Genomic DNA, 23,684 nt, shown 5'->3' with positions numbered 1-23,684 from the left:
CCCATATCGATTGTTGATATATACTGATATCGACATTTCCCATTGATTTTCGCGAATGAATTTGAAGATTTTGAATGAACGTTAACAATTAAGGATTAGTGGTATCTCGGGTAATGTTAGGTAATTAGCCTTAGTTCTTTTACTCTAAATTTTTAGCCAAATTTGAAGAGATACATATGTATTTTTTTTAAACCGAGGTTTAATTTAAATCGTAAAAGATATTGAAGTATGGCCGTGTTCCAATCCACTGTGGGTGCGGTCCAATGAATGCTACTTTCGCTACCAGACGCTACAGACGGAAGTGCTCCGGAGCACCGGTCCATAGGCGCTACGTTCGCTACGAGAATTTCTTTTCGGACCGGTCAGGAGCGAAGTCAAGATGGCGGAAATGAACAAGGATGGGCAAACTGGGATTATGAAATCGAAGATGTGGTTTTAATTGCTAATTGAGGTGATTATGGTCATTGAATATTAATAAATATGTTTGAATATCATTAAAATGAATTTTATTTTTCAATATCGAGGTTCCACAAAGTAAAGGAAGAAACTTTGGACCGTATTTCTCACACCAACCCTCGCCTACCCTTCTCAATGAAACTCATTACCCTAGTAAAGGTAAAAGTAGGTACTCTACCGTTTTCCCAGTTGAAACATATTAACTTATTATGGTTAACGACTATTAAAAAACATTAATCCATTTAATGTATATCCTATTTTTCTTCAGATTTTAATTTATGGCATGAGTTAATTCGTCGATATATGTTCTTACAATCCTTTCTTTATATTACATACCCCTTTTAATAATTTTTGTTGCCTTTTGTATGTAAAGGCTGCTTCCAAAGACATTAGAGTTCATTTTGGGGGAGATACGAGAATGTTTGCGGATAGCTAGTTCTTGCTATATATTTATTTAAATCGCTATTAATTTTACATCTATTTACCAAGTGCGTCTACTCCGTTACTTCGTAGTCACTTTTATAGGAGAAAGGCGTCCACATTCAGCGTCCATCATCTGCAACGTGAGTAAACTCTCCATTGCCTCAGTGCATTCCCTTCGAATTTCCGCCAAAAATTGACTCGCTCCTCCGCTGACCCAAGTTTTCAGGGGAGCGTCTGGAGCTGGTCCGGAGCGAGGCGGGAAACGGGTGTATGACGTTTGCCGTGACGTCACAGCCTAACCTGTAGCGCTCCGTAGCGAATAACGGACCGCTTGGTGGCGCTCCGAAGCATTGGTAGCGTTCAACGGACCGCACCCTGTAAATGCGCTCTTGCGCTCTTACCCGCACTTTTGGATCGTCACATTTCGGAAGTGACGTCACGTAGTGCGATTCCAATCCGCTCTACGTTCTGCTCTGAAGAGCGCATAGTCGAAGAGCACGAGAGGGCGCATGGATCCACCCTTATTCGCTCTTCAGCCCTTCGTCTACCGCCGTTGAGGTGGAATTTTCGTGGATTCGGATGGGATTTGATCCGGAGCAATGATTCGGTTCTCTAAATCGTTTATAAGGAATCGAGTGAATATCGAATCCGAATGAATCTTGAATAGATGCGTGTCCAGCGACCGGGAAAGTCGGGAATTATGCATGAATTTTTTATCCAACCCGGGACTGTAGAAACGTTTATATCAAATTCATTTCACGGATAATTTTTCCAGTTCAACGCCCATTATCTGGTTAAAATGTAATTGTTGTAGATTTAGGTGCAATAGCTAAGAAGAGTTTTTTCAGCCGCAACGAAACGTGCAATGTCAGACGAGACAACAGAACCGAAATATACTAATATATGTACTCTATCTGAATGAATGTAAATATCTAACTATGAACTCAAGTAAGACTCAAAAGAATGCCAGGTGACGTCGACATCTAGTTACGAGTTTGAAGCAGCTCGTCAGGCTTGCTTTGAATAATGTCAATGCTAACAAACGGATTTCTTTTCCTTGTAAATATATTAATATGATATAACATGAAATCACTTCAATGGTTTAAAAATCATGTAAGAGATTCGGGTGTATTAAAATTCGAATATATCGCAGTAATCACGTAAGATTAATCTGGGAATTTGTAAAATTTCCCTGGAGAAGCTGGAATTATGCATGAAGTTTTCTGCTTTGGCTAGATGCCCTAAATCTGCCGTATTTCAAATATTATGACGGGTACCTATTTACAGTGATAATTTTTCATTTTAACGACATCTTTAATAAATTGTTTTCAGATATAAAAACCACTTAAATTTGTCTGAATGTACGAACACTACATGGTTGCTTACACGAAATTAGTAGCCTACAATTGATAAATCTCGCCTATGCCGTATTTTATTCGTTTTAACTTCTGCAATTCCATTTATAAGTTACATGTAAGCATATATATAAGTACATATGTTTATAAGGCATTAAATTATTGCAACACTAAAGCCGTGTCCCAATTGGCCATTTGGCTATGCCAATTCCAGGATTTAGCCATGACGCCATCTTGGAAGGATGTCCCAACTCGTTAGCCAGCATAAGGGAGGGAATTTAGGCAGCTAACGCGGCCGCCAGATTTAGGCATCGAGGAGTGCATCCTTCGCCCCACTTTTCCCATGATTCAAAGCGTGCAAAGCGTCTTCAGGAGAAAGGGCATCATGGCTGTCAACAAGGGATAGTACTTGTTTGCAAGTAGTGTTGATATTTTGAGACTTGTTCGAATAATTATTAATTTTTATTTTGTTTATAATAATGAAATTGCGTTAATGGAAGTGTAAGAATTACGGAGAAATTAGTTAAAGAGAAGGCGGCGTTAATTTTAATGCTAATTAATGTTTATATGCTTCTTGTGTATGTATATGTTATTTTATAACTTTTTATACCGATCACATGTTATCTTTTGCTACCGTTTACTTTTCTAACGTGTTAAATAATGCTTATTGATGTTTATATGCTTCTAATATATTCTTAATTATGTAACACTGTCTAAATTCTTATTTAACACTTTTTGTACATTAGGTTAACACCCGTAAGAATAAACAATTATTATTATATGTTATTGGAAAAAGTCCCGAAATTGGAATCGGAATAAGTAACAAAAATTAAAATGTATGGTGATTAAAAGATGATACCGAAACCTGATTTATGTACGTAAACCATACTTTAAATAAATTTTGAAAATAAATCCCAAATCAGACGGTAACCGTTTAAATAGACTAAATAGACCTGTTCTAATAATACAAAACTAAAAATTAAATTGCTAAAATATAAGGAATTCAAAAAAGTACTTGGTTGAGAGACGATTTAAATATTACAAACCAATTAAAAGGGATATACGTTAACATTTCGCCACAAACTTAGCTAAAACCTCTTTAACAAAACCATACGGAACAAAAAATACGAATTTGAAAGTATACCCCTACTTTACTGTTACAAAAAGGTTGTCTAAGATACTAAAATTATGATTAAATACTCTTCTCCGACATCTAATATTCAAAATCACATTTTAACAATTTAGGGTGGGTTTTGTTCATCATTTGTTCAAATCATTCCGATTATCTCTTGTTTTGCATTGGCCTAGTGCCCAGTAGATGGCAGCACCTCCGTAAGGATGTCCCAATTCATGCTCCCTTGTGGTTGGCTGCCCAGAATCTGGCTGGCTAAATACATGATGCCTAATGGCTAACGAGTTGGGACACGGCTTTACTCCATAACAATAACAACATTGCACTATTTTCTTACCCTCCAAATTTGTTACTCAACTTTTTTCAGTTTCGAAATCTGCCACTTGACAGTGGTGGCACTACTTGCAATAAGAGCAGGAAAGAGCGAAAGAGCCGTTTAGAGCGTAAGAGCGCAAGAGCGTAGAGTGCACCCTATGGATTGGAACACGGCCTATCTCTTACCAGTGTCACTGGGGTGGATATATATTATGTTCCGGTGAAGTATACAAATGCAATTCCATAACTTCAACACCACTGTCTTACTGTACGTATGGGTGGTCATGCAGTGCATAAGTGTCATGTTGGTTGCATAACTACGCTAAGTTTGTGCATGTATTAATTTTTGGCCAACGCCGGAAAATGGCTATGCCTACTTTGACATGCATAAAATCATGATTCCTTTTATACAGTTACTTTATTAAGGCGAAATTTAAATGCTGTCAGAAATATCGGCGGCTATGACCCACACACACTGTAATATTTAATTTCTAGGGATTGAAGGGGAGGGATATCATCGCATGAATTGCAAGAAATCTTGCTAAGAGCTAATTCAAATCTTTCGCAACCGATGGTATGCGAATATTAAGAAAAAAACTATTGAATTTAAGAAGAAAACTTTTCAATGTTATTAAAGTAGTATTTTGAAACAATGTGTACAGCATATTTCGCAGTAGTATTTGAAATGATATCGACTTCCATAAGAGTAGTAGCAGTAATAGGAAATCCCATTGCAGTTCCCCTCATATCCAGAAAATGGAAAACTCCACCCCCAAAATTGGGGACACTGCTGCCACCTAGCGGAGCGCCATTTTATCTCAGCCTCTCCTAATAATCAATACTCAATTCCACACTTTTAGGGAGTGCACCTGGCCTTCAATTATTTATTATTATTTAAGTGCATGAAATGTTGATTTGTGTAATAAAATTTCAACAAGTAATAATATACTTAAAAGAAGGTGTGAAATGTGCTACATGAGTAAAGTGTTGAAGTGCAACCTTAGCATTAAAAACAAACTATGGTGGTAAAATGAAATTACCCTATTTCTTGTAGCTCCGACCCAAATTATTTAGCTATTTGTTATCTAATTGATGTATACTGGAGTTTTATTGTATCGTTTACGCCGTATGCCACAAGACTTATGACTGACAAGAGAGAGTTAAGTGACCAAAGCTTTATTTCTATGGTGTTATTGTAATGGTTTTACAACTTTGATATTGTTCTTTGTTCATTAGACTCACCACAGATTGCAAGAGTGTGAATGAATAACAGCTTACAATCAGTGAGTAAACAGAAGGGGCTGATCCTTTCAATTATAAGCTGCCACAACATTGTCGCTAAAGAATTCAACATCACCTGCACCCCAGAGGAATCTACTGCTTGGACCAATAATAAACTCATCCAAGTTAAATCACCATGGCCTCTCAAGTTCTAATAAAAATACCGGTGCCTTTTACCCACGTAAGTTGAGCTGTTTCTATAATAGATAACAATTAATAACTAAATTAAAATATGAGTAAAGTATATAGAAGCAACAAGACAAGTAGCCTCAAAATACTGATCAGTGTGTGATGGTGACTATGCACCACAAGTAGGCTGAATCGAAGGCTGTGTAGAAGTTTCACCGCATAGAAATTTTTCAATTCAACATTAATGATGCTTATCCCTGAAATTTTCTACTGGCATATGCAACAATTAAATATCAGTTGACTCTTGTGGACATATGCTGAATGAGCCCTTTTTCCATTTCACTTTCATTGAAGACAAGCTGGTGTAAACTGATCAGATGACAAAACATTTCCACCCGAGCTACCCTTGGCAATTGACGGAATTTTAAATATTGCTCTTGTTTTAACGTAACATATACATGGCTGTTGATATTATAAAGTAGGTATTAGATACAAATTATTTACATGTTCTTCACAAAATTAACCCTTAACTCTACCTTTAGTGTTGTTATAGATATTGTTAGCTTCCTTTATTAAAGGTGTTGGTCAGTTCTTATTTTTACCACAAAATATAAAATTTTGTACTTAAAAATTGTATATTACCATTCCAGGGGCACAGCTAAGAAATAAGGCTAGGGGGGTTGTAGGCACAACTAATACTTACGGGTATAGGGGTATTGCATACCCACCAGGGTGAGCAGGAGTTGCGGGGGGGCCCTCCTCCAGAAAATTTTTGCTTGACATGGAATGAATGATGTTCAATTTTCATGCTTTGATAGAATTGTAAGAATTACTGTCCTGTGGGTGAATTTTTCTATAGAGTAGGCTTGTAAAAGTTGGCATTGCTAGTGCTGCAACAAATTAAAAAAAAACTCTATGGCAGATGGGCTTATTTTAAAGGATCAACAGAAACGTAAATGGTGGGTAGCTACTCTCTGTTTACCCTCACTGTGTATTTAGTGTAACATGAGGAAAGTGCTACTCTTGACAAGTTCTCTTCTGTCTTCATGTGGATTGAAAGGGAAGAGTAGCATTACTTTTGTCCTTCACTGTCTGGGTGCTTCTCAGCTAAAGCCCTCATGCAACCCTCATGCAACACTGCAGCATGTAAGAGGAATATTACTATCCTGGCTTAACCCTCGCTAACGACTTGCGGAATATAGAAAGACATAAATGATGTATTATTCAACCCAATTTATCCAACCTACATTTGGCATTATCTGCAGTGAATGAGTAAAATTAGTAGCTTTAGCGTCAAGATCAGGGTTGATTGATTTAAATCACTTTGATTTAAATCACTTGATGTTTATTTTAAAAAATCAGGTGATTTAAATCATAATGTGATCTATATGTTTGATTTTTAAAGAGTCAAGAAAAGGAAGCTGTAAGTGTATAATTTTGATTTTTATTTCTTAATTAATACAATGAATCGACAGTTATCAGCACAATGGTGGCTCTTAGATAGAAATGATACTGTAGGAATGCATGTAACATGAAAATTAAAAAAAAATGGCTTTGGTTAGAATACTAGTGTATCCGTTGAAAAAAAATTGTTTTCTGATTTAACTCCTAAGCGTAGGCACCATACAAAGTTGCAATTACAGAATTTTTCTAAACTGCATATGCTTTACCGCATAATATTGCACATTTGATACTTCCAATGGCAACTTTATATTATGCTGGTGTAATTTTTAATTTGATACCATTGGCATTTCCATAGTTCTCTCCCCTGATTGACTAAATATTGTATTAAGTTTAGAGTATGTTGCCTCTTGTTGTTTCTGCAAACGATCATTATCCTATATATGCTGCCCAAATAGTTAGTTTTGCAAATAACTGAATTTTTGATGAATGGAGAATCATAAAAATCTCATTTAAATCAATAAAATCCGATTTAAATCAATAAAATCTGATTTAAATAAAAAAAATCAACAAATATGTTTTTTTTGAAAAAAATCATGATTTTTATCAACCCTGGTCAAGATAAAAGCAAAGCTATAAATTGTACAGGTTTTCATACATTCTTCTTGCAGGACAAGTTTTTGAATGGAATAAGAGGATAAGCCAACTAAAGTTGCTTTAACTTTTAACGGCTGTGTTCTTGCTTTTCATTACTTATATTTTAGGGAAGGAGAGGAAGTGGAGGAAGTGACAACTCCCAAAGCAATCTAAAAGGAACTTGCAAGAGCCCATTAGGAAATCAGGACAGCTCTCCAGAATCTCCAGTGATGACCTTCAATCATCCTCCTCACATGCCTCAACCTTCTCATGGCATTTTATCTGTCGATGCTTCACAGAGGGTGATTCAGTTGGAACAAAACATGCGTTTTCTTCAAGAGCAGCATCATCAAATGCTGTCCAGTCTGCACCAGGAAATCGAATCTTTACGTTTGAAAAATAGAGGTATTTAATGATTCATTTATCATTCACCTTTTTACTTTTACTAAAACACTATACATAACTGAAGAGTGAGGAATCGTTCAGTGAGATCATATTTAAATTATGCTTTGAATTGTCTAGGATCATAGTGGAAAATATTTTAAAATGGAGGTTTCTTGAATTTCCTTCCAGATTTCTAATTTTAAACGTGAAAATATTATTATTTATTAATTATTTCTATTATTATTTCCGTATTTCTCCGGATATAGTCCCCCCCCCTAATCTTGAAGCTTCAGTTTCGGGAAAAGTTAAAGAAATGCGTTTGAATATGGCCCCCCCCTTTACTTTTACCACAGGCTTTTTTGGAAAAAAAGGGGGGACTATATTCAGACATATACGGTATCTGTAACTTGAATAAAAAATTACTCATTATTTAGGTAAGTTAGCGATGAATTTGGTCACTCATACCATTTTCATCACTTCAGTTACATCTGGCTGGGTATTATTCGAAAAGGACAGTGAAAATATTCTGGTCATAGAACTCAAGCCAAAATTAAAGTCCCCAGGAGAACCATCACAACTGTGGAGTTGCATAGGGACATCCTGGGGTCTTGTACCCAAGTATGTACATATTCTTCTTGGTAATCATCCATTATGTCTGCCTTGACATTTTGAATGTAAAGGAGAAAATTGATCATCTTTTCAGGAGTAAAAATTCTAGTTTTGACATAATCATATTTCATTTGATAAAATTGGATACAATTCTCAAAAAATGTCATTTTTAATGATTATTCATAGTAGCCATTGCTGTTTAAACTGAAGCTATTCCAGAACAGCCTGCACCTTCAATAATTCCATTTTGTGTGGGTTGCATTGATCGAAGAAAATTGCCTTTAGCCAATTTTGTATGAAATAATTGAATACATAGAGTGCATAGGTTAATTTTAATTTCTTCTAACATACATATTGGACTTTTATCAGTCACTTCATGACATAAAATTATGCTTCTGAAAATTAAAAAAGCTGTAAAAATTGAAATATATTGGAGTACATATGTACATAGCTCCCAAGAAAGAACAGTTATTTAATTTTACTACTATGTTTTTACATTAAAAGAATCAGATTTTGTACAAAGTCAAGTTTATGATCAATTAAGTAATTCAATTAAGAACTATTAACTAACCATCTCTTTCAACTAGTCTCTCTTCAGTGAGTTACTGTGATACTTTAAAAAAAACTTGCTCTAGTTTTTAATTCCTGCAATCTTTCTCAAAAGTTTATCGCATTTCATATAAACATTGAAAAAAGCCTTTATTACTATGTACTTAATTTCAGCTTTGAATGCTTGTTGTTTTGGTAGGATTTAAAGCAAGGAGCATGCATTATAGGTCTTTCCTTCAAATGTAGGGTAAAATGTGTCCATGTCCATCTTAATTCTTGCTTTCTCAGATCCTACATAGGTTTCTCATCTATTCAATGAATTTCAGGAAAATGATAATACAAGCATTGGTTTCTGAAAGCTGGAATAGTGGAAACGAATGGAAGGTGGAAGGGAAATTGAGTAACTGGGTTGTCACAATGATTTGTACGGAAAGACAGAAGTTATCTGAGAACTTTGTATGTAATTTTAGGATGCACAAAGGTTAAGAAAAGACTTCGTTGTTTCACAAAATAAAATATATTTATATAATATTAATAATAACCACCATCGCATAATTGTAGGAAAAAAAATTTAAAAATTAGCATGAGTGAAAGATATGGATGCATTCAATTATAGATATCATTAACCCTTTTGCGCCGGACATGGGGTGGAGCCGATGGACATTTTCAAACTCAGAACACCTGATGTCGGTTATAGCTGCCGCAGATTTTTCAGTGCAAATGACCAGATGTTGGCTCTGACAGATGCAAGGGAAGGGAACCCAAGTAGCAACAGAATGTTGAAATATTATTTTAACATTATTGCAAATAATTTTAAAATCAAAATATTAAAAGGTGGCTAAATTCATGACTTTTTCAAGATTTTCAAATAATTTGAAAATAATGTATAAGGCGTACACCTAATACATTATTTTACAACATTGCTCTTTTTAAGTCTTGTACCATTTGATCTCATTTTGTTGACAGTATATATATGGATGTGTAGGAAATAATGGCTTATTTTTTGCATAAAATGTTCCTTTTTTAATTTCACAGAAAAATAATTATGTGAACACTATTTAAAATTTTTTAAAATGATTTTATACACATTCGAAAATAATTATGAAATAAATTGATAACTTTTTTTAACATTTTGACATAATGTTGAAATCATTATAACATAATTTTTAAATAATTTGCAAGATAATTTTGAAATCATTTTAACATAATTTTGAAATAATTAGGTAATTATTTTGAAATTATTACAAAACACTCGGATAAATTTTCATTGGTACATATAATCTTAGTTATACCAATGTGATAAAATAAACCAGTATAAAAATTCTCATTCCATTGAGGTGAAAGTGAGTTAACTGACAAGTAGCTGTACATAAAACAGGTAATACAGACTTTTTCCAACAAAAATGAATCCCTTTTTTCAAAACTGAGTTTGAATTTCACTGTTTTCAGGAGTTAGGATTACAAATGTCTCATACTCCCACCAAGGACATCTCACCTGTATGTCTTGAAAGTATTTGGGGTAGTGATGGGCATACAGTGAAAGCATGTAATTAAGTAGATGCTTTAAATCCAACAATGCTTGTCTTACTTCACTCAAACTATTCACACATGCAAAATTATAGTGTCGGTAGGATAATTATTAGGTGGGAAATATTTCTTACTGTTTCTGGCACAGTTCGTAATTTCAAACGTGTTTACTTATATCATATTAACACAACAATTAATCATTTTAAATGGAGGCTGAATTATTTAAACAATTTAAAAAAGTATAATTCATAGCTCCTTCAAGAGTTAACTTATTTTAAACTTATGTTAAAATCATTTTGAAATAATGAAAAAAAGATTTGTAATGTTGAAACAGAGAGAGCTAATATGTATTCAAAATTATTTCAAAATGTTATCGCAATATATTTTAAAATAATTTTTACATAAGATGTGCTACTTGGGAAGTGACCGCTGCAGTAGCTATTGTTTGATGCATTCAGGCCCGGCCTGAGATCCAGCTTAGTAAGTCCTAAGGGCCACTCCTCCGCAGTTAAGCCCGAACCTCTCACTCATTTATGGTCATCCTCACCGCAGGAATCCGTTACAAAGTCAAAGTCATACTGTCAATAGTTTTTTCAATGATATATTTTGTTGCATACTACAATTTTTGATACTTTGAAATGAGTTCTTTGTTTTGTTTTGTGCGTAAGCAATTTTTAAATGAAATTTTAGCGTCAAAATAACAGACTGCTGGACTTGTAACCTCGTATTTACTAACTTTGCCGTTATTAATGCTAGAAATCCGTTTAAAATGCCATAATGCTTAAAAAAAATGTTAGTAATCATTTTAGAAGATTAAATCATTGAAAATCAAATACAATTTTTGGTTGAAAAAACACTGGTAATGCAATAAGTTGACTGTGGATTCTTGCTATGATAGGGTTAGAGGGTGCAGTCCAGTGGTCAGGGTAAGGGACTCAGCTGGGTCCCAAATCAGAAGAATGAAAATACAGGGGTAACTAAACCCCAAAAAAGTGCTCCATACAGAAAGGTTTAAAATATTCTCATGCTACTCGTAGCACGGAAAATGTTTTCCAATGGTAGGCGCCGGCAGGAAAGGGTTAAAATTAAATCAAGCTAACTGGCTGGCTGGAAAGGATGGGTAAAGAGAGAACTTTCTAGAACACTCTCAAGGCTGTTCGAACCCCACAAAAAAGCTTAAGAGAGACACTCTTTCTTCTTCACTTCTCAGTGAACCCCCCAAATGGGTCCTGCTCCCCTAATGGATCCCCAGAAAAAAATTCTCGTTAAGGCCTCGAACCATAAGGTCAAAATATTTAAGTCATGCTTTCAAACTATCAAGTAGGCCAAGGAAGCAAAGTTAGTCGGAGATGGAACCTTTATCCCATTAATACGATTTCATTTTCACACTAATTTTGCATTAAACTATCACATTATTGCTATCTATAGTATCATAAAATTATGATTTTTTGTTATGGGCAGTTAAATTTTTTTTCAGAGCTTCAATTTCAACTGATAATCAATAATGGAGCAAATAATGCTCCAATATCACTTCTTCAGAGTTTTCCACCATCGCCTGAGGATGACTCTAAGCCAAAGGTAGGAGTGAAATATCAAAAAAATGTAAAAATTCATTGAACAGATTTAGAATGTGACATAAAAGCTAGCTTTGCCCATTATAGGGTACTTGCAAGTATTTTTTCTTCAAGATGACTCAAATTACAATATTAATAAAAATGCATTTATGAAAAAAAGAGTGGTTCCATTTACTAGAAATAATGTTTTATTAGTTAGGAGTATAAGCTTATATGTAGTACATATAATTTTGTAGCCTTTTGTAGTCCGCATTTGTTTTCCTGATCAACCGGGCCGCCCACAGACTTCTCGTGGCCTGGGGTAGATTTTGAGTGTGAGCCCCCCCTATGAGAAACAGCATTTCAACTTTTACTGATCTAAATTATCGGCCCCTCTGTGGCCCCGGGCAGTCTGTGCCCCCCCCCCCACCCCTTTGGGCGGCCCTGCTAATCATTGGATTTGTGAATGCCTCCCTAGACAATTATTTAAAAGTTTTGTTTGAAATCATAATCTTTAGGTGGTGATTCCTCCAAAGCAAGTGAATGTAAAACCTTTGAGAGTTGAAATACTCGAACGTGAAACAGGTGAGCTTAGAGCTGCCCTAGAAGAAGCTCAAAAGCAGAGATCTGAACTGACTGCCAAGGATCTGGACTATAAGAGGTAAAATTCAGTCCACTCTAATGTGAAGGCATTTACTGACAGTGGTAAAAAACATTTAACTGTGATGGATTTGCTCTCATCCCTTATATACCATGGTACTGTCCACTTCAAAACAGAGCTGTTTACCATTCACAATGTATTATTATTTTGAAAACTCTCAGGCACAAATTAATCATTTTTATATTCACTGTGCATCATGGAAAAATACTACATAATTTGGAAATTTTGGAATCAAGTAATCATTAATTATAATGGCATCACTGGCTTATGTGTAAAATTTCAGTATGGTACAACATGATTTACCGAGAATGTTAAACGGATGAAGATGCTTATATATCAAGCGGAGTATATAACACATGCTTAGGCTTCACTAGGTGGACCCAGATATCTAATGTGCTAAATAAATCACTCATTAATGTTCCACAAAAACTTTTCTTGTTCCGACCCAGGGTTTCGACTAGTATAATCTTGATAATGACTATATATGTTTTTGTGGGAACATTACTAAGTGATTTATTTAGCAAATTATCAAGCTAAGTGTTTTAACAATATACGCTTCCAGGTCAACCCCTTTATTTTTACTTAAATCCATGTTCAAAGATGCAGTGGCGTAGCTAGGAATATGCTTTAGGGGGGGGATGAGGGAGGTTGGAGAAGGGTGACCTCCCATCCCTCCCTCTGTATGGGAAAATTTTGGAAAAATGACATGCCTGCAAATAGACTTTACTTAATTTTGGCACTTAAAATTTGGGTTTCATTAAGAGGTTATGATATTTATAAATAAGGTTAACACTTTCCAGAGAATATGTGGCACTATTAGAAGAACTCTAAAGAACAAAACAAGAAAAGAAACACAAATAAAATTTTACAAAGTGATGGCAGTCCCTACTGTACTCTACGGATCAGAATGTTGGGTACCAAAAAAGAAGGAATTAAAGCAGATAGAATCGTCTGAAATGAAATTTTTAAGATCAGTAAAAGGCTGCACAATATTGGATAAAATAAGAAACAATCAAATAAGAGATGAACTGGGTGTCCAAGCAGTCACTGACAAACTAAAAGACTACAAACATAGATGGAAGGAACATTTACTTCATCCCTAATTTCTATATGATGTTTCATTTACACATACTATTCTCTCAACATAATGATGATGAATCAGTCAAAAACAATTTTACAGCCTTAAGTTAATGCACATATATACATTACTGTTCTCTCTTAACATCTACCTCAGCTCTCACATCTTCATTTTCCACGGCCCTCTTCGATCCTTCACTATGCAACCTGATCTCACAGGAGAAGCTTCAATCTGGATCACACAAGAGGGTGATCTTTATTCACAGCACCCTATACTTGGTTCAGTAATTACATTTTAAAACTATGAAAGTGGTAATATTGAGTGATCGATCAAGTGAACCTTAATTATCAAACTCCTACAAAAAAATGGAGATAAAAAAAGTGTAAAAATGGGGTGCATATGAATCAGGAGACTTCAAATTTGTGTCAGGTTTCCCCATAAATAACCAAAAATATTTAATGGATTCGATCTAGATAAATACTGAATTATCTGTTATTGCAAATACTTATTTGTATTTATGTATTTGTGCACTTCCTCATGAAATTACACGCATGTATGATTAATCATTTTAAGTGGCATTAAGAATCATCAGTAAATGTAGAGAACACATTTGAACGTTCATCATCTTTACTTTCTCTTGGTTTTTGAAGTAAATTTTCATATTTCTAGACGAATCAAAGAGCTGGAAGCAGCCTTGGAGCTTCTTGGCAAAGAGAACTTGGCTTGTTCCAGTAAAGAATTTGACCTCAAAGTAAAAGAAAACTACAAAGTAGACTTTGGCTGTCAAACAGAAATTGCCATGGAATATCCTCAGCAATCATTGCCCGTGGGAAGTTACCAACCAGATTCTGACCTTCTCACTATGAAACTGGAAGAAGCTGAACGTATGGTGCGCCATTTAAGACGAGAAAATGAGGACCAAAAGCGTGAGGTAAGCATATTTCCTATAAAATTTCTCTGAGATACAACTTTTATTCAATTGATGTGAAAATAATATGCTTCATTTTAATTATGGAGCTTACGCTGCAGAATTGGGTACTTACAGCTGATCGTTTGAAAAGATTTACTTTTTACTTGCAAAGTTCAAGAGAGAATGCAGACTGTCGTAAAAATGTAATAAAATGCATTTCATCAGCATAGAATGAAATTCATTACCATATTTTCACAAACACTAGAGCTTTTATTTTCCTAGGAAGCATATTCGTGTACAAAAGATTTAATTAATAGCAATGAAACTCACGACATAATGATAATAAATACATACATATTTTAATTAAATAAGAATAATTTAAATATGTATTAGAAATGAAAATTATATCTAAATTACCACACTGAGGTTTTAACGTAAATTCTGTCAGCTGAACACACAAGGAATAAGCTGTGATTGCATGGCAGTGGCTTGCTTACATGTAATTTAGAAAAGCTTGCTAAAAGTTTCCTTATGCTTCTTAGTTACTGCATTTAAGAAAAGTTGTGCTAGTAAGTGGCTTTTTCTTACCAATTATTTCATATGGCACCTCTTCTTTACTCCTAAATTTAATATTGCATTGTCCTTCATAATAAAAAATCCATGATCTCCACAAAATATGATTCTTTAGCACCCATTCACTGATTTTCCCGTCATTTTTTATAATTCACTTAAGACTTCGTGGAACACTTCAGCTGGAAGCTTCTCAGGAATTTCATTTGCAGAATTCAATAAGTAGATACTTCATTAAAGGTGCCTTACCATTTCATACCAGTTCCGATGAATGCATACCACTGCCTACGTCAATGTAGCATACACGTCTTCAATTTTTCTTGAAAATAATGGAAGAACTTATTGAGCATGCCGCATGTTTCGAAAATGAAGGAGTTATCTCATAGATTAGCCTTTCACTCAACAAGTACATGAGATTTTGATTAGAGCTTCAAAGTTTTGTAGAATTTGCCTCATTTCATGGGAAAAGTCTTGCGGACAGCCCTTGAGTATCAGGATTGTTAGAACATTGATTAGTATAACAAGTGATAATTATAAGGCAACAACTGATTTTTTCAACTCACAATCAGTAACCTATTTCACAGGCCATTTTAATATCTCTGGCCTTTTCTCTAATTTGAAAATAAATATCTGCATTAGTCAAACATTGTTTTTTTCTGGATTTATAAATATTTCATTTACCAACTTAAGGAATTAATGCAAAATAATTTTGAATTTCATAAAAATAACTCTGATAAATGTAACAATAAAATTCCAAGATAAATTTTGATCATTTTATAGCAGTTAGAAAACTTACAAATTCATATTTTCACACTGTTTTTCAGAGAGCATTTCTATTATATACTCATTTTAATAATGCAATAAATAATTATTTTCCACAAATTCTCTATAGTTAGGAGGCTTGAGGATGCAACTGAACAAAGGCATGGGTAGACAATGTGGAGGAAGGGGAGGGAGAGGTGATAGTATGGTCAGTGGAATGGGGATAGTTCGCTTGCCTCCTAATGATCCTGGAGCTCAGATAGTCGGTTTAGTTGGCTGTGTAGGAGACGGTGGTCTTAATGGAGTCAATGCTCGTGGAAATCATGCCATCAACCATCGCTTCCCTCCACTGCAATCCCAAAGTTACTGGCATCATAGTCACCAACCACATGTCAATCAGCGTGTCAACACTGCAGGTGGAGGGTAAGTAAAAACATTTTCTTTCCTTTTACACCTTTACTAAAATTCTACCTCTATCACACATGTATTTCTTGCTACATTACGCTGCTACTGCTAAAAATATTTAATAAACAAAACCATAGGATAAAAATTCCAAGACCAACTAGAGGGAAGGTATTGCAAAATCATGTCTATAATTGGCACAAAATTGTACTCCAGGAATTATAGTATCAATTCAGCAGATAAGCTTGTGCAATATTGATTTTTCATAAATGCCGCTGTTTATTTTTATGGAAATTATAAGCATGCCACTGACTCACAAGATAGTTAGATGCATTGTATTGAGAAGCTAATGGCTAAAATTATTTCAGTTCAATGTATCGGCCAATTATGTTGAAGTATCCCCTTCAAATTAAAATGCTTAAAACTTCCAATTTTATTAACGAGTGACAAATTTTAAAATTTAAATTATATGGGCAATTTCTCTATACTGTGTAACAATTGAACATAAAATTATCCTTAAGGATATAATCCACCCTTCCAGGGAACACGTGCGTTCACATACCCACCAACAATCATAGGTGGTGCATGTCGCACGGGACATAGGAGGGTTCAATAAGCAAGAAGCAGTTGGTGTTACTTTTGGCAGTTTTAATATGACAATAATCACAAGTACAGAGAAATCACAAATATTATAAGGACACAGTTTTGGGGAACACTCACAATGCAAGCCCAGAAGGCTGGGTCTATCAGGTCGAGTCGGCCGTCGGTCTGCGCTGGGCAGCGGTGACACGGGCGAGCCGATCCGGGATGAGGAGACACTTAGGAGAGCTCACGTCGGCCGTCGGTCTGCGCTGGGCAGCGGTGACACAGGCGAACCGATCCGGTTGACTCTAAGGCCCTGAACGAGTGGGGGCTGAGCGAGGGACTCACAGGGTTTATATACCCCTCCGGACGGTGGGTCGGCCGTCGCCGATGCAACATAGTATGTCCCTCGCAACAGTATATGCGGTATATGCTTTCCGCAACATTTTATCCTACGCCGCCCTCAGACGGCGCAGCGGGTCGGGTGACGCCGACGCGGCAACAATGTCCTCGCGACATGCATGTTATATGCTAGACATAATACCATGAAAAGACATGGTTTTAGGGTGGCCGTGTGGGGAAGGACAGGAATCTGTTTTTTATTAGGGAAAAAGTTAACATGTATATGAGTAAATAAATTGCTTTTTTAAGTGTTTAAATTGTGCCCAGTGATAAACTACCACGATTCAATAAAAATCAAAATTATGTGATCGAAGGACAAAATGCTCAAAGAAAAAAGAATTTCTCATAGATTAAAATATAGTGCAATACGGAAGTCTTTCATAAGAATATCTTTTGATTCACTTATTAAGGGGTGTATTTATCATACAACTTCTTTTGATTTCAGTGGGGTGGTAGTGTCATGTAGCAACATGGGATTTTCACAACTTTTGTAAACTATTCCATCATATACAGGACCGCAAAAAAGTGCACAATTTCCAAACTATCTCATTAAAATTATAAATACTGCTTAAGATATTTAAGCTTAATATCTGGTGAAAAGAGTAACTAACAGAAAAAGCATACACTGAAACAGAGCTATAGAAACTTGTGCCAATGAAGTAAAATGTTTGAGACATTGATGAGGGAAAGGTGATGTGAAGTGAATTTTAAGGGAAGTCTACAGCAATTAGGAAAACATAAGCAGGTATAAAAACTAAATTGCTGGCCTGCTTGGAAGAACCGATTTGAAAGAGGGGGAATGTTCATGCACATTCGTAGGCATACTCTAGAACCAGAATTTATCTCATCACTTAGGTCATGCCACCAAATATCTTATTCTAATATATGCCTTCATCTTAATCCTTATTCTGACACATTTTAATGCAGTAAAATTAAAAAACAGTGGGTTAAATTATACAAAATAAATTTGCTATGTGAACGGAAAAATAACAAAAAAAATCTTTAGTCATGACTATACTTTTATTTTCAGGATGGATTTTGTTCCGCACCAAAGCAGCTGTAATGGTGGCCATCTCGATAAGAACACTGAGGTTGTTGGACGAGCTGTACCACAATCACTTCCATCTTTGGGAAATGCAAACCCCGCACATCACCACCACAACCAGCAACATCACGTTTTCCGACCACTCCAAAACACCAATCGACACAGTCACTTCCACATCAACAATGGGGGCCTCCACCCTGGTATGGCTCAACATGGCAATGGCCACTACCGGAGGGAGCAAAAGGGTGGTGGTAGAGGAGGTGAGGATCACAATGGTGGAGACAGAAAGTACAGGCTTCGAGGTAGAGATAGAGATGGAAGCAAGCAATGAGAAGTGACTCGGAATTCAGCCTCTAACTGTATTTTTCCGCCATCAGGTTGCAAATTGTTAGCTTTTAATATCACCCCTCCTAAACTGTTGCATTTTTGACCAAAGTAAACCACCACTAACCAATGATTTGAATCATTGTCTGTTGTATGTTATTCACTGTTGCCTGTTTTATTTATTGCACCTTAAAAGACAAAACACAAACAATTGTGCTGTTTGGTTATAGCTCTTTTCTCATCTTGAGAGAGAGAGAGAGGGCAGATTTTTGTTTGCTAGTTCAATGATATAGCATCTAACATCTTATTTTTTAAGGGATATGTTCCTCAAGTGTGATAGTGCTGTCAATACCAAGTCATTCAAAAGAGTTTATTAATCAGTGACTCAATTTTCTGTCATACTATGCTCCAAGGCTACTTTGATATTTCTCAATTTTATGAATTACAATAATATATGTTTACAATATATCTACTCTTTGTACAAATTTTAGCTTGAAAGCTATAATCCAGTTACTGTAAATGTTCAAATATCTAATGTGTACCCACTGTGAATTACAATACTGAGTTAAATGTTTCTTTAGTTTAACAGTGTTACAAAAATCAAATATTTATTTGCAGCCACATTACCTCACAACAGATCATACAGATTTTTGTTGCCTAAAAATGCAAGAGAAACTCTAGTGATATAGTACCAATAAACATATCTGTGAAGTTTGTTGTGATTTTGGAAGTAAATTTGTATTTATTACAGTACAAAGTTAAAAAATTTTCCATTGAGGGAATAAATCATACAAACCCATTTTGCACAAAGCTTCCCAAATTAATATAAAAATGTACAACAACACATATTGGATTATCATTTTATACTTTTAAGTTTAAGAAATTGCACTGACTAATGAATTAATTAATGTATGCACATACCAATTTTTTGTTAAGATATTGCTTTAACTATTTTACCTGTCTGAGGCATACTTACTCCCAACATATAATAGTATGTGACTTTGTATTTCACTTATCATTTAGAACTCAGAAGCTAATTCAGAATGTATTTTAAAACCTGCAAGTAGAAATCAAATCAAATACAATGATAAAATTTAGAGGGTTTCTCTAAATATATGTCAATAAATGAGCTATATACCTATTTAATTGAATTTGCAGCATTGTTCCTTATATCCAACCTCGTGATTCTGGAACTTGATGATGCATCACCCTCAGAGTTAAAATAAGTGATAAGGCAACCACTTCAGGCTCTAAGTTACTAAATGATGAAGAGATAATAACTCATAATCTTATGCAATGGAACCCAAGTACTTTGCTCTAAATTTTATTATTTTAATCCATGAGGTTTCCAGAGATCACAATTTAATTTATATGATTAATTCCTAGCTGATTGACTTCAGAGGTTGGATATGATAAATTTTCTGCACTGTAATATAGTTATTAGGTATATGCCAAATCTTAACCAGATACATATTTGTATTTATGTACGTACTGATTGCAATGTTTTTTAGGGTTTATTCTTATATCAGATATTTAAGTGGATAATAATTACAGAAGATTTATTTGATTCTTCATAATCACCTAAATGCTGCAATATTACCTGAGTGTCAATTTAATTATGACTCATGGAATCAACTGATAACTATGAAAGTCCACTTTCTAAATAAATCAATCAGAAGAATTCATTGAATATGGGATCAATAATGGTTTTAAAACTTAAGCACAAAAATGATGGGATCACATTTGTTTGTTTCATCACTTGAAATGTACTTGTGGAAGGGTGTTCAAGCTTATAACCTTCAGATGATAATTGGAAATGCATTAAAGAAGGGAGATCATGCATTAATACGCTGAGACAGTCGCCCATTAATGGTATGACACCCTTAAAATTGATAAAAAAAATTAAGAAAAACTATGAAGAATGTATTCACTGAATAAGAACAAAATTCTAGGCCCAAATAAGGAGACTGACCATGAATAAATATGCTGTTTCACAATTTGATATTCTTGACCAGGTGAAAATTTTTCTTTTTTAACTTTCATTCTATGCGCCATATCTATTGTAACATCCAAGAAAAGGTGCAAGCATCCAATGACCTTTTTCATCAAAGGAATAATACTGCCAAAACATTGGAGTCAAAACTTATCTTATTATCGTATTAACTTAATTCATCTGACCTGTGAGTGCAGCTAATTGGAATTAGGGAAAGGCATTTACTTTTATGTTTCACCTTTTTCAACTACATATTTATACCTAATGTTTTCTTGCAAGTCATTATTTTTTTACGAGGATTCCATCCATTATGTAGAGCAGTTTTATCCCATGCAAATACTATGCCAATTTTTTTCTAATGGAAAAATAGAAAAGGAAACATGTGAATGAAAAGGTGAAACAAGAATGTGCCACCTTTATGAGTGTAGCAGGGCTAATTGTTCAGCTTAAGAATTTTTTAAATTAAGGTATTCCTTGATTGTATGCTAAAAGGTCAACCAATTAGGGAGAACAGAGCTTGAACACCCACAATGTACTTTACTCAGTGCAAAATGCTTATATCTTATGATTGCCATTTATATTTTATTGGGATCAGAAGTGATATGTATATATAGGTACAATGTGCAATATGGATGAAGGAAACATTGTCAGGTTACTATTTTATGCTTAATGTACTTCAGTATTTTCAGAACCAATATATTGTAATTGGATTTTTGGACTACTATTGCATCAATTTTGATGATTTTAATAATTGTCATTACAAGTTCACATAAGTTATTTTAGGAAACAATGTTCTATGCCAATCAAAATTTTAAAAATGAAATTTTAAGATGGGAAAGTGTACATGCAGAAATTCAGTGCCGACTCAACTCTCTACTTTCTTCCCATGTTTGTTCTCTTTGATATATATTTCTTATTTTCTTTTGATTAAATTGTTAGGATGATTTTCCTGCTGTAATTATTTTTATCCATCACAAATATAAATTTAAGGAGTAGAAGTCATTATAATTTTGAGTCACATAGTTGATGGTGCATTTAGTTATAATAATCCATACCGATAAGTGTACACATTATTAGGCATTATAGCTTCATAAAAGGGTACATATTTAATCTTGGATGACTGTATAAGTTGAATAATATGGCACACTATCCGTACTTCATTTAATTGGGCCATATAGCTATGTTAACTTTAGTGAGTATTAATGTATTTTCATTCTCCTGTTTTAATATTAGATCCTGTTACATCATACCTTTTTTTTAAATGTATAGATATATAAATTAAAGCACAATATGTGATTCATTAGAACAGCTATGTTGTACGTGAGCTGACATTTCTTGCAGTATTGGTACATAAAATAATAATGGGGTGAAATTTTGAGGGAATCTCCAGAAAAGAGCTTTATATTTAGGGTATGTATCCTTATTATATGATAATTATATAAATAAATTAATCCTAATAATATACTGTTCAGTCATTCCACAAACAAATGAACTTGGTACGAAATCACATTTTAGTGACCTCCAAAGATCAGTCAATATTAAGTGCAATTATACAATAAGAGATGGAACCTTAAGACCAATGGAGCAAAAATTAGGAGTACCATGATGAGTAACCTCATGGATTGCAATCTTATGAGGGATTGCACGCACAGATGCCTACACAGGCTACGTAGCCATCATTGTGTAGCCATTTGGCAATACTGGTGTAGCCACTTCTTATTTGGAAAGAGAATAGCACAAGAACATTAAGCAGATATTAAATGGTCTAAGAAACTGATCGTGAGCTACCAGCAATAATTTACATTTATTTTCATTGGTAGCAATAAAATTTTCAAAAATTAGAAAAAAAGACAACTATAGGCTAACGAATTACTTTTTACACTATTAATATTTATGTTCACCACAGAACTGTACCAATGCTTAAAATTATGTGAGAATTCTTGTGGCTATCCACAATAACTATACTCTAGCTTCTTTATGGAATTAAAAGTAAAATGAATTCATTGCTCGTTAATAATAAGTACAACATATACACCGCAGTATACTTTGTACTGATATGCCTGATGGCTCATCAATAAATTTCGATCGTTCCCCATGCACAACAGTGAAATTCATATTCATTGGAATGGAAAAAATATTCACCTGAACTGCAAATTGAACCACAGCCTAAGTTTTCAGCTACAGTTGAAATGAGTGTACCACCACATTATTTCACCATCACTGAAATTTAACCGGATTCCATGGTCCTCGTGATCCATCCAACATGGCAATGCAAGGGATAATGAACCTCGAAGAAGCTACAACCAGTACAGAACCTCAACCCTCAGCTCTCACCAAAGATCTGTGATTTGATTCCCAATCCAGAAGACTTTCTGACCATGTCAATCAATGTGAATTTTAAAGCTGTTTACCCAAAAAATTTGAAATAGATAGTGTATTTAATTTACAGCAGTGCACAGCTTAGTTATTCTTGATTATGACAAATGGCCTGACTTTAAAATATCGGAAATAGTCCTGCTTGAGCTGCAATGAGATAAATATATCTACGATGCCACATATATATCAGGACTGAAATATTTAATTTATCTATAATGATACATGAGCCAAAAACTTAATACAACCACCTTGTTAATAGGTTAAAAAATAATACTGGAAACTAGGAAAAAAGATGAAAAATGAGAATAGCACGAGAAAGAAAAGAATGTTATGAAGGATAAGCAGACAATTTGATTATCAAGGAACAATAACTACCCATTCATCATAAGGCAGTGTCGAGAAATAGGGTCTTTCTGACTTTTATGGTTACTAATAATTAATATCATGAGCAGGAAATGCGACATTTTATGTTGTGAAGAGGATTTTAATATAAAAAACCTGGGAGTTTGGACACCTTCATCCTCTCCTTTCCGCATTAGTAGGAGAACATTTCTATAATGATCATAATTGGGCGTTATGCAATGCGTTAACCTAAAATTACACTTTACGACTTAAAACGATGGAAAAAAAGTTAAATAGCACTTACTGAAGTAGAGTTCGCCAAGTATGTATTTACAATGACTCTAAAAAACAACTCCGCCAAAGTGCTAGCTAAACAATCACACCTTATGAAACACAAATAAGTTACAAAAGTCAAAGTTTGCGGTTTGTTGGGTTTGTTTGCGTGAGACGCTGAACGGAATTCATTTGTTAAAAATATCGTGCGTCA

General features: G+C 34.6%; 1 protein-coding gene and 1 long non-coding RNA gene across 4 annotated transcripts; one reads left to right on the top strand and one right to left on the bottom strand.

The window, feature by feature from the left end:
• Positions 1–32: 32 nt before the first annotated feature.
• Positions 33–21,941, top strand: LOC124163356. Of its 3 annotated transcripts, none has more exons than XM_046540221.1 (8): positions 33–120; positions 4,918–5,143; positions 7,257–7,533; positions 11,675–11,775; positions 12,269–12,411; positions 14,159–14,420; positions 15,862–16,154; positions 18,148–21,941. In XM_046540221.1, the coding sequence occupies exons 2-8, from the start codon at positions 5,099–5,101 to the stop codon at positions 18,491–18,493; spliced, it is 1,467 nt and encodes a 488-aa protein (XP_046396177.1). In that variant the 5' UTR covers positions 33–120; positions 4,918–5,098; the 3' UTR covers positions 18,494–21,941. The 3 variants fall into 3 exon arrangements, with proteins under 3 accessions (XP_046396177.1, XP_046396186.1, XP_046396167.1); XM_046540230.1 differs by lacking the exon at positions 33–120 and adding an exon at positions 3,931–3,949; XM_046540211.1 differs by lacking the exon at positions 33–120 and adding an exon at positions 3,995–4,840.
• Positions 19,149–23,639, bottom strand: LOC124163376. Its single transcript, XR_006865762.1, has 2 exons — positions 23,502–23,639; positions 19,149–19,543 (listed from the first exon to the last, which is right to left on the bottom strand). It is a non-coding gene; the product is annotated as an uncharacterized LOC124163376 (long non-coding RNA).
• Positions 23,640–23,684: the final 45 nt, after the last annotated feature.

This window comes from Ischnura elegans, chromosome 1 (assembly GCF_921293095.1).
Source record: "Ischnura elegans chromosome 1, ioIscEleg1.1, whole genome shotgun sequence".
Lineage (NCBI taxonomy): Eukaryota > Metazoa > Arthropoda > Insecta > Odonata > Coenagrionidae > Ischnura > Ischnura elegans.
Note: the sequence above shows the minus strand (reverse complement) of the source record. Positions and strands in the feature narration are given on the sequence as shown.

Excerpts from the sequence above, each read along its gene's own strand:
- LOC124163356 (XM_046540221.1), top strand. The coding sequence starts at position 5,099 with ATGGCCTCTCAAGTTCTAATAAAAATACCGGTGCCTTTTACCCAC. Across the intron at positions 12,412-14,158 it reads AAGGATCTGGACTATAAGAG|ACGAATCAAAGAGCTGGAAG; the intron begins GTAAAATTCAGT and ends TCATATTTCTAG. Across the intron at positions 16,155-18,147 it reads GTCAACACTGCAGGTGGAGG|GATGGATTTTGTTCCGCACC; the intron begins GTAAGTAAAAAC and ends TTTTATTTTCAG.